This window comes from Saccopteryx bilineata, chromosome 3, assembly GCF_036850765.1.
Source record: "Saccopteryx bilineata isolate mSacBil1 chromosome 3, mSacBil1_pri_phased_curated, whole genome shotgun sequence".
Lineage (NCBI taxonomy): Eukaryota > Metazoa > Chordata > Mammalia > Chiroptera > Emballonuridae > Saccopteryx > Saccopteryx bilineata.
The window spans coordinates 104,829,297-104,846,257 of NC_089492.1; the positions used below are offsets into that span (position 1 = coordinate 104,829,297).

The following is a 16,961-nucleotide window of genomic DNA, read 5'->3' on the forward strand; positions in this document are numbered from 1 at the left end:
TTAAAAAATAATGTGTAGGACCTGACCTGTGGTGGTGCAGTGGGTGGAGCATTGACCCGGAACACTGAGGTTGCTGGTTGAAGCCCTGGGCTTACCTGGTCAAGGCACATATGGGAGACAACTACGAGCTGATGCTTCCTGCTCCTCCCCCACCTTTTTCTCTCTTTCCACTCTCTAAAATCAACGCATAAAATCTTTTAAAAAATAATGTGTAGGGAAAGGATAAAATAACAGATATGTAATGTATTTTCACAAGGTGAAAATTCAGAAAGACTTCCATTTCCAAAAGAATCATGAAAGGTATAATTCTGCTTAACAATTTAATTTTGATTCTTAACCATTAAAAATATTTATGGACATGGGGGATGCAGATCAGTTAGATGTATTTATATTTATCACCATTCTATCTGAATGTGCCTGCAATGATTTTGAAAGCCAGTATTTTCAACATATCACAAGTATTCTTTATCCCCTCTCTTCCCAAAAGCTCAGGGAGATGGTGCATTGTCCGTTCTTCAGGTGAAGTCTTCTGGGACAATGCTTAGGTTGTGGTTTTGGTTTCCTAGGTACAGAGCCGGATGGACTCCTTCGGACAAACTACAGTTCCGTCTTAACAAATGTTGGTGCTGCTCTGCATGGATTTCATGATGTCATGAAAGGTGAGATTTGAAAAAGAGCATAAATAAACTTAAAACCTTCTTCCCACTTTCTCAGATCTGCCTGAATGAGATTTAAACAAACACTGCCAAGGCTAATAGACCTCAGATAGAGGCTCAGTAGCATTTGGCTTATGATGAAGTGCATAGCTCACTGCCTTCTGCTTTTCCCATCTGCTTCATTTCTGAAGGTAAACAAAGTACTGAAGAGGAACCCTTGTGCACAGGACTTTAGCCAAAAATACATTACACTGACTTGAGGCAGGTGTGTGAATTCTATCAAACCAGACATGCTATTCAGAAACATTTAGCAAAATACATCACGCTTGTTAGAGCCCAACATGAAGGAATTGAAGAAACCAAGGCTTAAAGATCCCAGGCCGAATGCATGAACTTTCCACCAACCTGTGCATTTTTATGTGTAAAGTGCCCATTTTAAGTCCTGTTTTGTTCAGCAGAGCCTTAAGAAGTGAAGGTCTGTTTTTAAGCTTTGGTCAGTTTTCAATCGCTTATATAAGCATAGTTAGCTGAAAAGCATTTTATATGCTTCTTAGCATGTGACTCAGAGCCCTGAATCTGAACATTTTTAATCTATAGCTCCGTGTGGCTTCTAGATTTTCTTCTCCTTTCTGTTCATTTTGAAGACTGTTGGGGTAGGGAAAGGTGAATTTGGGAAAAATTATTAAGGACTATTGGAAATAGATTATTCATTGTGATGTTTAGTTAACAATTAGTGACCAATTACTAGTTTCACAGAAAATACTTTTTAAAAACTTAAAATTGTGTTGGTTAGCATGTATAAGATGGGTATGTTTGGAGCCCTTTTATAGATTGGCATATAACCTATGGGACTCAGTATAGGCTCAACCGTATTATCCAGCACCACCTCACCATTCAGTCTGGAGAATGGTCCTTCCTGTGGCCTGTCTTAAATTATAAGGAACTTTAAAAGTCACCCCTCTTGTGGAGGTAGCCCTGGTTGCAGAAACCATAGCTTGAATAGGCAGTCTTGGTGGCAGGTGACAATAGACCCGACCCTGCAGACTCTAGTCTGGTTTATATGAAACCTAAGGGATTGTGCAGGCTTTTTTGGGGAGCTCAGACTTACCTCTAGTCGTATCTTCCAGAATTTTACTTAAACTAGAATCAGGCCACTCAAACCACAAGTGGCTCTGTGGCTAGAGGTTTTTGGTTTTGTTTTCTAAATTTTTCTATGCTGATACTATGATTTGTTCTGCTAGTAATTTCCTCTAGCATTCCTGTGAAGGAGGGACTGCAGCAGGGGAGGTAGCTATCCTATGAGATGGACCTTAGAGCTTCATTTGCATTTAAAAAATTTTTGATTTTATTTCTAATGCTATTTTAATTAATCTGTAAAATACAAGGTTTTCCAAAGATGCTTTTGTTCACATTATACATTACAAAATTTGAGAAAATGCCAAGTGGTCCAAATCCAAGGCTGTTTCTGTGACTATTTGCCATGAATTGATAGAGATTCTGGGAAGATCAGAGGCTCTCTAAGCCTCTAAGGGAGGCTCCCTCTGTGTGCCTTCATTGGTTTCTGTTCTTGAAAACTAACATATATGAAGAGAGAATATTGAGAAGCATGAAGGATGGTTGGCGAGATTATGGGTCCTGTTGATAGGTTTACATTTTAAATATCTTTTTCTCACTTGGGAGACTATTGTGTATCTTTCATGAAAACTCAAGAGTGAACATTTACTGGTATTAACAGAAGAAGCTTTGTGTTTAAGAGAACTGTTGTTTCAAACCTCTTCCCTTCCTGCTTTGCCCTGAGTAATTGCTTTATCTCAGTTTTAAGGAAAGAAGGAAGGCAGGTGGGCAGGTTGGTATCAGTGTAAAAAGAGAGCTATTTATTAAAATGTGTATCCTACCTGGATTTAAAATAGAAGTGAATTAAAATTTTAACAATGGGCCCTGGCCGGTTGGCTCAGCGGTAGAGCGTCTGCCTGGCATGCAGGAGTCCGGGTTCGATTCCCGGCCAGGGCACACAGGAGAAGCGCCCATCTGCTTCTCCACCCCTCCCCCTCTTCTTCCTCTCTGTCTCTCTCTTCCCCTCCTGCAGCCGAGGCTCCATTGGAGCAAAGATGGCCCGGGCGCTGGGGATGGCTCTGTGGCCTCTGCCTCAGGTGCTAGAATGGCTCTGGATGCAACAGAGCGACGCCCCAGATAGGCAGAACATCGCCCCCTGGTGGGCATGCCGGGTGGATCCCGGTCGGGCACATGCGGGAGTCTGTCTGACTGTCTACCTGTTTCCAGCTTCGGAAAAATGAAAAAAAAAAAATTAACAATGGGCATTCTAAGAGAGAATTGTTCATCTTTAGTCTTAGATCTAAAGCAGGTAGACTCATAGGAAACATAAAAGAAAAATCTCTGATGTAGGTCATGTGATTTCTTTGTTCTTTTAGAATTTAATGTCAAAGAACACCCTAAATATTTAAAATATGTGGACTGAATAAAGAGTAAACAATTGGATTGAGAGAATTATTATTGTCAAATCATAGTAGCATTGATCCAATAGAAGCTACATGTGTACGTCTTTCATAAGTATCTCAATTACCTGCCAATCAACCAAGGTTGCCTACCAACCACATTGTATTATAGCATTGTACACTTCCTATAAAATGTTAAATACAGTTTTCAGTGGTGAACAGAAAGAAATGTGTTAGGGATTAGAAAGTTCATTATACAAGAAATGTTCATTCCAGTTGAATTTTTATTCACTTGGATATCTTGTATAGAGAATAATCATTTATTTTAAAAAATATATTAAACATAATAGTAATATACCAATTAGCTGATTCCTTTGCTGTGACAGTTGTACTGTAGTCATATAAGATGTTAACAATAGGGAAAACTGACTGTAACTTTTCTATAAATCTAAAATATTAAATTAGAAGTTTATATATGTATATAAGTTACACATGTATATAAAATATATAAATAAAATAATACCCTAGTTTAAAAATTTTAGTAAAAATTTGTTCATAACATTTACAGTAATTTTATATTAAAATATCATGGTCATATCAGGTTAAATCTCAAATACCATTTCTTTCTAAATGGTCTTATTTCCTCTGAATTATCTACTGTCTAAAATTAACTAAATTTCTTGATTCTCAATAAATGAAAGTCTCTGCATACACATCTGCTATAAAAGTTAATTTTCATATTGTGTTATTTATTTTTAGCTTTGTTGGTAATGATAATGCTGTATAACAAAAGTATTCTTAAAAAATTTAAAGGAGGCTGTATGGTAAACACTTTATTACTTAAAAATATAATTACCCTTCCTTGTAAATCATGTTCTCTTAACAACTCTCCCATTTTCCCTTACTTCCAAGACAAAATTATTCACTTCTCAGAGACCCAGAAAACCCCAATCTTGACTGTTTGGCCAGTTTCACCTATTGCAGTTTGTCTTAACATGCCGATAGCTAAATCTCTGTTCTGTGCCTTTCTAACCACAGACCTTGGTTGTACTGTTTATTCTTGGACTGGAGGCAGTAGCACGTGAAGCCAGCCACTGTAGTATACTGTCCTTCTTTGGCTGTGGAGATGCTTCTCATTGTTAGAGTGTGTACTAGCCAACTAGCTACCGTCCAGTAAGGACTGTGGGACCTTGTGCCTCTGTTGGCAGTTTTGTTCCCACCTCATGGTTTGCTTATATAAGTACAAGATAAATTCTCATTTGTGCCTATTGGACTATCAAATCCTAGGTTTTAACTGGTAAATACTGGTCAGGGTCATTTACCCAACACTAGAATAAGGGCTAACACTCAAGTGAAGGACCAACAAGCTAGTGGCTGTGAAAGAGATGCTGGGATGGTGTTAAGAGACCCTCACTTCTCTCTATTCTTTTCACTTGGGTTGTGACCTAATTGATATTCAGCACAATCCTGATATTTGGGCCACTTTTTAAGTAAATTTGTAAGAATAGATATGGGGTATTAACAGCATAGTTATCTATATGCCCCTTATATAGATAATAATGAGTTTTTGTTCGATTGCTTTTACAGATATTTCCAAACATTATAGTCAGAAAGCTACAATAGAGCATGACCTTCCAACAGCAACACAGAAGCTCATAACAACGAATGACTGTATCTTGTCATCAGCAGTGGCATTAACAAATGCAGCAGGAAAGGTAATTTTTCTCTGGTTTACATTGACATTAAATTCAATTCTTACATATGCTCCTTCTTTTTTTTCCTTAAATGACATAGGAAAATTGATCTGTAAAAGGATTTTGGAGTATCAGGCTTTTTGTGAAATAAAGTTGTCTCCCATTTCCTCCTCCCTACTTAGTATTTAAAGCAATGTGTTAATTACTTTTAAGTATGTGTGATGAGTATGAGGATAACTAACTTTTTATGTTTTGATGACCTGTTTGATGATTTGAAGATTCTAGATGGTCTCAATATACACCCTTATATATCAAAGGTTTCCTATTAGAAATTGGGATACATAAAAACAAAAGAAAATCTTCTGTTCATATTTGAGTTTTTTCCCCCAAGTTTTTTATTTGTGTTTTGGTAATACTGTGGTAATGCTAACTCTGTGGTTTTGAACTTTAACAAGTACTTTTATTTTTAATGCACCTCTTCTTTTTTTTTTTTTTTTTTTTTTTTTTTAAGATTTTATTTATTGATTTGAGAGAGAAAAAGGGGCAGGGGAGGAGCAGGAAGCATCAACTTGTAGTAGTAGTAGTTACTTCTTGTATGTGCCCTAACCAGGCAAGCCTGGGCTTTCAAATTGGCGACCTCAGCATTCCAGGTCGACACTGTTCACTGCGCTGCCACAGGTCAGGAAACAAGTACTTTCAAAGTGCCTTCAACATATGTCTTTTCATTGAACTCTTAATATTGGATAATGATCATTTGGATCATTAAGTACTTAATTATTATAAAATGACCAAAGTGCAGTTTCTTTAAACCTCATTCTATCTTGAATATCTAGTTTTAGCAGAAGTCACATTCTAGGAATGCATGTTCATGTGGCTATGATCAATCCCTTTAGAGAGTAAGATTTCTCTGAGAATTAACCATATATATTATGCTGGAAGGACTATATTCAGGATTATTTTAGCCCATTTATTTCAACTGACTCAACGTAATTTCTCAAGGAAATGCTCATCTTGATCCATGTTTATATACCATTATTTTTCTGACAAGTTGACCATAATAGAAACATTTTTTTCCCCAGTGGTTTAAGTTAATCAGAAACGATCATAGATCATGTCAGATATTGCCAAACTTAACTGGTGCTTCCTTTAGTTTCTGTCAGTTCTCAGATCTGTGCCTATAGGATTCCTTGGTCAGAAAACCACACCCACTGCCTCCACTTGAATGCTTTTATTCTACAGCCATGTCAGTTAAGACAAATTCCAGAAAAAGAGAATGTTGGTATTTTACAGGAGTCTCTGCATTTGCCACTTTTTATAAGAACTCTGGTATATTTAATGCCTATATATTCATAGTTTATGTTAGATTTGCTTTGCCTGAAACCTTGAACTGTCTCAAGAAAAAGTATTTGAACTTCATTTCGAATTTTTATAAATGGTTTTTAACTATATATCTGAACTAATGTTAGACTATGGTATAATAGCTTAATACTTAGCTAATGTGATTTGATTAAATAATTTTATAGCTTGTATTAAAAAACAATAAGAAAGTGTAACATGCTTATGAAAGAGCATTTGGGAACTGTAGACATGATAGAAAGGGGAAAGAAAATAAACCTTATTGTACACTACCATGAAATAAATGCCAACACTGAGTGTGTAATTGTCCGTGTCGTTCATAAGGAATATATAGCTCAAGAACTTTAGTAGGTCCTCATTTTCTAGAATATTGCCTAACATAGAATTTAATTTGACAAAGTAAAGTATTAATGAAAAAATATAATCCTTCAGACCATTAGTAATTAATTGTCTACTTTTTGGACAATTCTTGCCAATATAGAATACTCTGTTTTATAAGTCACTTATTTATTTTATTTCATTTTATTTTATTTTATTTTTTTAGTGAGAGAGACAGAGACAGAGGGACATTTAGGGACAGACGGACAGGAAGGGAGAGAGATGAGAATCATCAATTCTTTCATGTGGCACCCTAGTTTCTCATTGTTTGCTTTCCCATATGTGCCTTGACTGGGGGTGTGGGGTGGGCTACAGCAGAGTGAGTGACCCCCCCATACTCAAGCCAGCGACCTTGAACTCAAGGAACTCAAGCCAGCGACCACTGAGTCATGTCTAGGATCCAACATTCAAGCCAGTGAACCTGCGCTCAAGCCAGTGACCTTGGGGCCTTGAACATGGGTCCTCTGTGTCTCAGTCCAACGCTCTATCCACTGTGCCACCACCTGGTCAGGCTCACTTTTTCTTATTTATCAAGATAGAATACTCTTTAGAGTACCCAAGACTTTCTTTAGACATTTTTATTTGTACCACCATTTCATATATAGCACTGTAGATTCAAAAAGATTGTGGCTCATCAGTTGTAGTTATGGATCTTTGTGGCTGCTTATGTACACTTAATAAAGGCTAAATCATTAAGTGACAAGAATCTACTTAAGGCCCTGGCCTGTTGGCTCAGCGGTAGAGCGTCGGCCAGGCGTGCGGGGGACCCGGGTTCGATTCCCGGCCAGGGCACATAGGAGAAGCGCCCATTTGCTTCTCCACCCCCCCCTCCTTCCTCTCTGTCTCTCTCTTCCCCTCCCACAGCCAAGGCTCCATTGGAGCAAAGATGGCCAGGGCGCTGGGGATGGCTCCTTGGCCTCTGCCCCAGGCGCTAGAGTGGCTCTGGTCTCGGCAAAGCGATGCCCTGGAGGGGCAGAGCATCGCCCCCTGGTGGGCAGAGCATCGCCCCTGGTAGGCGTGCCGGGTGGATCCCGGTCCGGCGCATGCGGGAGTCTGTCTGTCTCTCCCCGTTTCCAGCTTCAGAAAAATACAAAAAAAAAAAAAGAATCTACTTAATTTTCACTCTTTTCTATTATATTTGTGATGTACAGATTGAGTTTTACAGAATTAAATTTAAGCAGAGATTGCATATTCAAGATGCCTGCATTATGTCTTATGTTGGAATATGAAACATTTAAAGTTAAAATTCAAATGGAAGGTATAAACCCAAATGTGTATATTTTGAGAGTAGTGGCAGAATCATTGAGGTCAAGCTCATGGACATCATCTAGGAATATACTGAAAAAGTCAGAATCCATTTTGGTTTTCAGGAAGAATAAAAATTGCCTAGATTAAGACCTGTCAGTAGTACAGTCTCAATATTTATACTGGTATTGTCTTTTTATTATAAATCATTGTTTAGGCATTCTCAAATAAATGTGGACTTTGGGGCAAGTGCTGATATTTCATTTCCATTCTGAGTATCTTTAACTTTGCTTCAAAAACCACTATATATATTTATTTATTTTAGGTATATTATTGGAAAATAAAATCTATCTTCTTGTCACACTTCATTTAGATTGCATCTTTCTTCAGCAACAACGTGGACTACTTCATTGCTTCACTGAGCTATGGGCCTAAGGCATCAAGTGGATTCATTAGTCCCCTTTCAGCCGAATGCATGCTACAGTACAAGAAAAAAGCTGCCGCCTATATGAAGGCTTTGAGAAAGGTTTGTGAGCTCTGTTAACATTATTGGAGCTTCTGATAACATAAATTGAAGGAAAAATCAGGAATAATTCCAGAGAATGGCAAGAGTTTTTCCACCACTCATATTATTTAGGTTTTACACAATTTTGAGGCAATGGTGGTTGGTGGGTGTTGAGGATGTTTGGAGAGGAGGAGGTAACCGAGACCCAAATCTCACCTAATAGGTGATATACGCATAGGCTGTGGTGGACTCATGTCCCCAGTGCCTGGTGGACTGCTCAGGATGGAGCAACCAGGCAGCCAATAAGTGTTAAACCTTAGAAAATCTTAAACTTGTACAAACAAAAAATATAATTTTTACCTGAGTATAGTAAGAATACACAATCATTGCAAAAAGAAATCAAGATACAGTAGTACATGAAGAAGACAATTATGGTCATCCCAAATTCTACCACTCAAAGCTAGCTACTCTTGACTTTGTTAGAGTATATCTATATCCAAAAAAATTTTAATGCATGTATGACCATGCACACACACAGATACATATGCTATAAAAAGAGAATATGTTTGGATATGTTTGCTGTTTGAGAGTCTGTTTTTTCCTTGTAATATAATGTGGATAGCTTTATATATCAAAACATTATAAATTGTTCTCCTTTAATGCCTGTATAGTATTTCATTTATAGTATTTCATTCTGTTAAATGTGTAATAATTTAATTAATCCATTTCTAGTAGATTTTTAGGTTGTTTCTTATTTTTAATTGTTACGTGCAATACTACAGTGGGTATTCTTGCACATGCAACTTTGTGCGTTTGTTTTTACCTTTTCCTTCTTATTTCCTTTTCACTTTTACCTATACATAGTGCATAAATACATTCTTATATTACCTTAGAATATTATAGGCAAATCACAATCTCTAATTCTAGTTCCACTCAAACTCTTTTGAAGCATTTTTATGCACATATATAAACCTAGAGACAATATACAATATATAGAACTTTCTTTTTTTAAACCTAAATGCATGTTTCATTGTGCAGTGCAACTTGCTTTTTTATTTAAAATATGTTTTAGAGATTTGTCTATGTTATGACACATGGTGGCTACAATTTCCCTTTTAAATACGGCATAGAAGTCTATAATGTGACTATTACGTGGTTCATTTAGGTATTCCGTTATTGGTGGTTATTTCGGTTGATTCCAGTTTTTTACTGTTATAATACTGTGATGGATAGTTTTATAAATGCCTTTTTGAGCAAGTGTGTGGAATACTGAGAAGTGGAATGTTCTGGATCATGTCGTTTGCACATTTTAAGTTTTAATACTGTATTTACTGTCAAATTGCCCTTACAAGTGGCTATACTGTTTTTCCCTTCCCTTCCCTCCCTCTCCTCCCTCCCTCCCTTCTTCTTTCCTTTCTCCCTCCCTTTCTCTCTCTCTCTCTTTCTTTCTTTCTTTCTTTCTTTCTTTCTTTCTTTCTTTCTTTCTTTCTTTCTTTCTTTCTTTCTTTTGTTCGTTCTTCTTTCTTTCTTTCGAGGCTATACTATTTTTTCCCTTCTAGTAATGTATAAGGCTACCTATCTCCCTATATTTCTCTAATTGTTTTAATTATATCTTTAAGATTAATTTCTAAAAAATGAATAGCTGGTTCAAAGTCTAGGAATACTTCATATTTTGACACATTTTCATATTTTAAAACACTTTAGGAAGGTTACCTATTTATAGTTTACCATCAATAGAAGTATAAGTTTAACCCATAAATTTAATATTTTTTAGCCTCAGATGAGCAGCCTCATATTGTTAATTTAATTTACATTTCTTTGCTTATTATTGAAGTGGAACATCTTTTCACAAGTTATTTTGAATATTTATTGTATCAATTCCCTGTTCAAATCATTTTTCTGTTTTGAAATAAATATTCCTAAGTAGGGTTGAAAGCTCTCTCTATATTAAGGATTTAGATATCTTATTTGTATTATAAATATTTCCTCCTCCTCAGTTTGCTGTAGTTATTTTTCAAAAAATAAGTCTTAATTTTTATATCATCAAACTAATCTTTTTCTTTTCTTTTTTTTTTTTTCATATTTCTGAAGCTGGAAACGGGGAGGCAGTCAGACAGACTCCCGCATGCGCCCGACCGGGATCCACCCGGCATGCCCACCAGGGTGCGATGCTTTGCCCCTCTGGGGCGTCACTCTGTTGCGTCCAAAGCCATTCTAGCGCCTGAGGCAGAGGCCACAGAGCCATCCCCAGCGCCCAGGCCATCTTTGCTCCAATGGAGCCTTGGCTGCAGGAGGGGAAGAGAGAGACAGAGAGGAAGGAGAGGGGGAGGGGTGGAGAAGCAAATGGGCGCCTCTCCTGTGTGCCCTGGCCAGGAATCGAACCTGGGACTTCTGCACACCAGGCCGACGTTCTACCGCTGAGCCAACCGGCCAGGGCCTAATCTTTTTCTTAATGGTGGTGATTCTCAGGGGAATCTTGGAAAGTCAGAGCACTTCCTAAAATTAGAGACAGTCACCCATATTTTTTCCCAGTTCTTTTGTGGTCTAACTTTTTAAATTGAGATTTTTCAATCCATCTTGAATTCCTTTATTCTGATATGAGGTGCAAAAATAGGGATCTAAATGCTTAGTTTTCTAAATTACTTAGAAAAATAATTTGGTTGTTCTTGTACCATTTATCCAGGCTACCTTTCTCCATTGACTTGCAAATGCAACATTTGTCACATAATATATTTTTGTATTTGCTTTTGTCTGTTTTTAGATTTTTATATCCTGTTTTTTTATCTTTCTATTATGATGCAAGTCAATACAGTTTTAAGTAGTATATCTTGTAACTCGGATAACAAATTCACCTTTATTCTTTTTCTTTTTTTTTTAATGGAAAGAAATTTCTTTTTACATTTATTAAAGGAAATAGTCTATCTTGGCATACATCTGAATTTATTATCAAACCCCATTTAACATTCTAATTTGTATATGTGGGATCAGGAGGATAATATCTTTTTCTTTAATTTTTGTGATGATTTTCTCATAGCCTCTCTCTGAGTCTGTGCCTTATGAAGAAGCACTGGCCAACCGCCGGGTCCTACTTAGCTCTACCGAAAGTCGAGAAGGCCTTGCACAACAGGTATGGCACCTGGATATCATAGCACTTGCTAAAGGGCATAAATATTAATCTCCCTGCAAAAGGTTTTTAACATACATATGGTGATTTATAAGGCTATAGAAATAAACATTAAAGTTAATTGTTTAACACATGCTAAAAAGCACCATAAGCATAATTCATTGAAAACATTTCTTTGTACTCTAAATTTAAAGTCATCTTGATTCAGTTGGTATTATAATCACCAGTAAAATAATATCAACATACTTTGGCCATGATGATTAATTTTTTCTTTAGGCACTAGATTAAATGTCTGAAATAACTCAGTGGGTTATTTTATTTCTTAAATGCACAGGAATGAAAAAATTTTAGTATTCAACTGCTTTATTGTATTTGGAGGCAGGTGAAGGTAGGAGGTACTATCTTTGTACAAGTTGGTACAAACTGACACCAGTGTAGCTTTGTCAGAGGTTTATTCACTTTAACACTAGCTTGCTTTTAGTTTTGGTAATGTTTATTTTAAAAGACAACAGAAATAAATTCATCTGAGACAATATTTCATCTATACTGATCTTATTCATTGGACACATATCAATTATCTTTTCAATATTAGTATATTGTGATGTTGGAACTAAAAATTTCATTCACAGAATAATTCCTGAAAAACAGAATTCCTGAGACAATAAAATGTGGACGATCTAAAAAAAAAATTGATTTTAGACTTTTTCTTTATCTTATGTGAAGCTAGTAAAACTCAAAGAAATGAAATAGCTTTTATCCAGAGTAGCTAGTAAGTGGCAGAATTGTCTGACTTCAAAGCTATTGCTTTTCCCACTCTTCCATTGACCAGCTGCAGGCTAGTCTAATAACCACTCTAGGTCTCACCTCCTGCCTCTCTAAAGTAAAGATAATATCTACCTTTCAGGGTCCTGTAAGGATTAATTGAGCCAATGGGAGGCAATGTGATATAGTGAAAAAAATCAGACTTGTGAGCTAGACAGATGGGGCCCTAAATCCTGGCTCTGCCATTTGCTAGCTTAGCAGGTGGTTTAGCTGCCGGGAGCTTTCATTCTGTTTGAGAAATGAGAACTGTAGGACTCTTAGGAGACCTGGTGGGATGACAGGAGGAAAGTACCAAGAATAGTGCTTGGTACTCAGTGATTGCTCAGCCATGATAGCTGGTAAAGCACTTGGAATTCACTATAAGATTTTATTTTCTGTAATTCTCAAGCTTTTCTGTGCCCCGAGAATTAGCTTTTTAAACTTCTTATTGAAGTATAATGCAATTAAAGAAAAGTATACAAATTGTTAGTTGTATCCCAATAAATTAATGTAACCAGCACATAGATAAAATGTTTAAAAAAGAATATTTCCTTATTTATGTAAATATTATGTGGACCCCAGGAGCCTTTCTCATGCCCTTTTTAGTTGCTATTCTCCTCTCCCCAAAAGATAACTATCATCCTGCGTTCTAACACCATAATTGTGTTTGTTGCCTATACTGATTTTTTTTATTAAGTGAGACATGTTGTGTATACTCTTTCAGGTCTGGCCTCTTTCATTCAACATTAGATTTGTAATATTCATCTGTGTTACATGTAGTTGTAATTTGTCCATTTTCATTGCTGTTGAGTATTGTGTGAATATACATTATTCTTAACTGCTTATGAATATGTGGGTAGTCTTAAGTGTTTGCTATCCTAATGCTGCTATGAACATTCTTATACATGCCTTTTGATGAACTTGCATGCATTTCTATTGGGGATGTACCCAGAAGGGGATTACTGGCGATGATATGTTCAGTTTTTTGGGGTTTTTTTGTATTTTTCTGAAGTTGGAAACGGGGAGAAAGTCAGACAGACTCCCGCATGCGCCTGACCGGGATCCACCCGCATGCCCACCGGGGGCGATGCTCTGCCCATCTTGGGCGTTGCTCAGTTGCAACCAGAGCCATTCTAGCACCTGAGGCAGAGGCCACAGAGCCATCCCCAGCGCCCCGGCCAACTTTGCTCCAATGGAGCCCTGGCTGCCAAAGGGGAAGAGAGAGACTGGAGGAAGGAGAGGGGGAGGGGTGGAGAAGCAGATGGGCGCTTCTCCTGTGTGCCCTGGCTGGGAATTGAGCCCGGGATTCCTGCACGCCAGGCCGACGCTTTACCGCTGAGCCAACCAGCCAGGGCGATATGTTCAGTTTTAAAAGATCCTGCCAGACAGTTTTTCAGTGTTTGTCCCAAATTTTACTCCTTTTAGCACTATATATATGATTATTACAATTATTCCATACATATGCCTAGCTTTATATTTTCTGTGTTTTTTTTTTTCAATTACAGTTTACATTCATTATTATTCTTTAAATTTATAAAGTGGTCAAGTACCTACCTGGCCCCATCCATGGTTATGACATTATTACTGACTGGACTGCCTGTGCTGTGCTTCACATCCCATGACTGTTCTGTAACTGCCAGTTTGTACTTAATCTTTCCACTTTTTTAAAATTTTAGTCATTTAGGTGGTTTTCAATTGCTTTTCCTTGATAAATAGTGACATTGAGTACTGTCTTTCTTATATTTATAATCTTGGTCAAGTGTCTATTCAAGTCTTATTTTCTTTTTTTCTGTTTCTCTGTTGGGCTGTCTTTTTCTTACTGATTTGTAGAATGCTTCAGTACGTTCTGGATATTAGTCCTCTATTAGGTACATCTTTCTTCCATTTGGGGGGCTTTCCTTTTTACTCTCTTAATACCTTTCAATGAATAGAAATTTTTGATTTTACTGTAGTTCAGTTTCTTAATTTATGGATGTGATTTTTGTTGAATAAATCTTTCCCTATTCCGGGGTCAGGCTTTTTTGTTTTCACCTCTGAGGTGGTTTTGGTTTACATTCTGTAAAGTATTTGGCCACTAAGTTTTATCTTCATCATCCTCTAAGGTGCAGAACTCTCTGTTGCTTTCAAGGTTCAGCAGAGTTTGGAGAAGATTTCTAAACTAGAGCAGGAAAAAGAACATTGGATGTTGGAAGCACAATTAGCCAAAATCAAGCTGGAGAAAGAAAACCAGCGAATCGCAGTTAGGCTGAGGAGTACGAGTAGTGGGCAGGTGGCTGGGCCGGCCCAGGGAAACGCCTCTGTGGTGAGTGCTTCGGGCCAGGAGGAAGCTCCCGCGAAGGCTGCTCCAGAGCCAGTTCACAGCACCAGTCTGGTAAGTGCCGTCTCTTTTTAATGTTAATTGGTAAGGCCCTAACCCAGTGTTCAAAGTTAACCATCTAAATTACGTGTCAGTTTATAATAGGGATAATCCACGTTCTTTTGAAAAAGCAGGTTGGTAAGCAGATACCTCCTTCGAAAAGCATCTCCATTAAATTCCCTTTGATTTTACATGAAACTTTCCCAAGGTGAGGGCTGTGTTCCTGGAAAAGATAGTGCAAGTCAAATTTAAGAAAATTCTGTTTTTCCATAGTAACATTTATAAAATGGAATTATGTTTCTGACCAAGGGCTAAATGCCTAGCACTTTATAGAAGTGAACACAAATAGCATTTTTAACCAATTATGTGGTATATGTCTAGACACTATAAAGCTTTATGACATATATTTAATACAAAGACCCATCGGGTTAGTTATATTTCATGAGGCAGTAGACTGGCAGAACCTTGCAACTTTGTATTTCTTGCTTTATATTTAATTGAAGTGATTTAGAAAGTGAAGGAACATCTTTTTTTGAGTTATGGAATTCAAAGTTACTTTGAGAGAAGTTTTCTTATTATAATATTCTCCCTACTGTTAAAAATTTAGAAAATCTAGGAAAGGAGAAATCGGGAAGGAAAAAATATTCTCCTAACCAGAAAGGACTGATGGGAATATTTTTACAAGCATTTCTCAGGGAACTTGAGGAGAGCTGCGGTGCTTCTTGAGGGCCTCATGCCAACAGTGTGTGACTTAATCCTGTAGCTCACTGATACTATTGAAAAACAAACACATCATGGCCCTTCTACACTGACCTTGCATCTGATTCAGAGCATACCTGCTAGGAAAATATGCAAGCCAACTTCATTTTCAATATGTATACTGACTTCATTGCACCTTAACAGTGTCAGAAACTCAGATTATAATTTGCCTAGGTGTGATGATGGTATTATGGTTATTTAGGAGAATATCTTAATTTGGGGGAGATAAATGCCAGAAAACTTAGGGTAGGGTATCATAATGTCTGCAGTTTGCCTTCAGATTGTTCAGAATAAATATATACACACAGATAAATAAAGCAAATGTAGCAAAATGTCAATTATTGAGTATAGATGTTGACTATACAGATGTTTTCTTTAATATTTTTCCCTTCGACTCTCTGTATATTTGAAAATTTTTGTAATAAAATATAAGGGAGAGAAAAAAGAATTAAAAGTGTTAGAAAAGTGAAAAACACAGCCCAAACTTCTCAGAGTTTGGACTTGAATGGACACCAGGCACACAGGATAGCCCTATAGTGAGCCCTGTACAGAGTGCTGTGGGATCGTAGAGAAGTCTTCTGGAGCGCTGGGGGTGGAAGGAGGTCACAGAGCAGCAGTCCAAGTCGGGAGAAGAGTATTTCAGGCAGAGAGAAGGGGCTTGCTCTGGAATTCTCCCTCCGCACACAGCTGATTCCTGCCAGAAATGACCTGAAGACAGAAGAGATAAAAAGAGATGGCGTTTTCTGTCCTCCTTGATGTTTCTGCTTTTCAGCCTTTCCTTTTATCATCTCTCATTTAAAGTACAATGGAGATTGCTACATTTACCACATTTTCAGTGAAACCCAGTTTTAGGCGTGGTCTTTGATGGTCAGGATTAGAGAACCAAGAGATGGTCGGTCTCCTTTCATTTTTTGTATGATTGGCTTTCTTCCTTTCCCTTAGTTGTTCTCAAGCTAATGGAATAAGAGCTTGGATCAGCATCTGTACAGAGGAGCTGTGTGTTGTCCCACATTCTCAAACCATAAATCGGAAGGGATGAGGCCGGAGAAGCAGAATGAGTGCCAAATGTAGTGATATTTGATATTTGAATATGTAAAATTAAATGATTTGGTGTGTTACTGTAAACAGTTTTTAACCGAAAGGGAAAGACTAATTGCTACTCCTGCTTCAGTTACTAGAAAATTATGACTCTTTCCTAAAAAAAATAAAAAGTCTTATAAAAACCCTTTTAGCTAGATGGGCATAACATTCTTTATTAGCACACGTTCAGTTGATGTATAGCTCACTGTTCAGAGTAATGCTCTTGAGGATATAATTTAGAATCTGTGAAAACTGTTTACTGGGTTTCATCTCAGATGAACAGAATGCATTGAGACTGAGTTTCCAATGGTCTTTTTAAGTTATAGTGCCCAAGCACAGGAACAATAACCTGAGTCTAGTAATCATGACTGTCTGTTTTTGGAATCTTAATCCACAAAACCGAGCTCTAAAACGTGGCAGCACTTTGCCTGACTAGTAGTTGTGCAGTGGATAGAGTGTCAACCTGTGATGCTGGGATCCCAAATTTGAAACCCCAAGGATGCTGGCTTGAGCATGGGCTCATCTGGATTGAGTGCAAGCTTGTCAGCTTGAGT

At 37.4% G+C, this 16,961-nt stretch overlaps 1 protein-coding gene across 6 annotated transcripts in view; it reads left to right on the forward strand.

Annotated features, from left to right (window-relative positions):
* The window catches only part of PPP1R21 (protein phosphatase 1 regulatory subunit 21), a 65,043-nt gene that overhangs the window by 38,678 nt on the left and 9,404 nt on the right, over positions 1-16,961 (forward strand). For all 6 annotated transcript variants that reach the window (XM_066267084.1, XM_066267086.1, XM_066267090.1 and 3 more), the window contains 5 exons: positions 567-659; positions 4,697-4,824; positions 8,156-8,308; positions 11,322-11,414; positions 14,341-14,583. In XM_066267084.1, the coding sequence (XP_066123181.1) occupies positions 567-659; positions 4,697-4,824; positions 8,156-8,308; positions 11,322-11,414; positions 14,341-14,583 (710 nt within the window). The remainder of the gene's footprint in view (positions 1-566; positions 660-4,696; positions 4,825-8,155; positions 8,309-11,321; positions 11,415-14,340; positions 14,584-16,961) is intronic.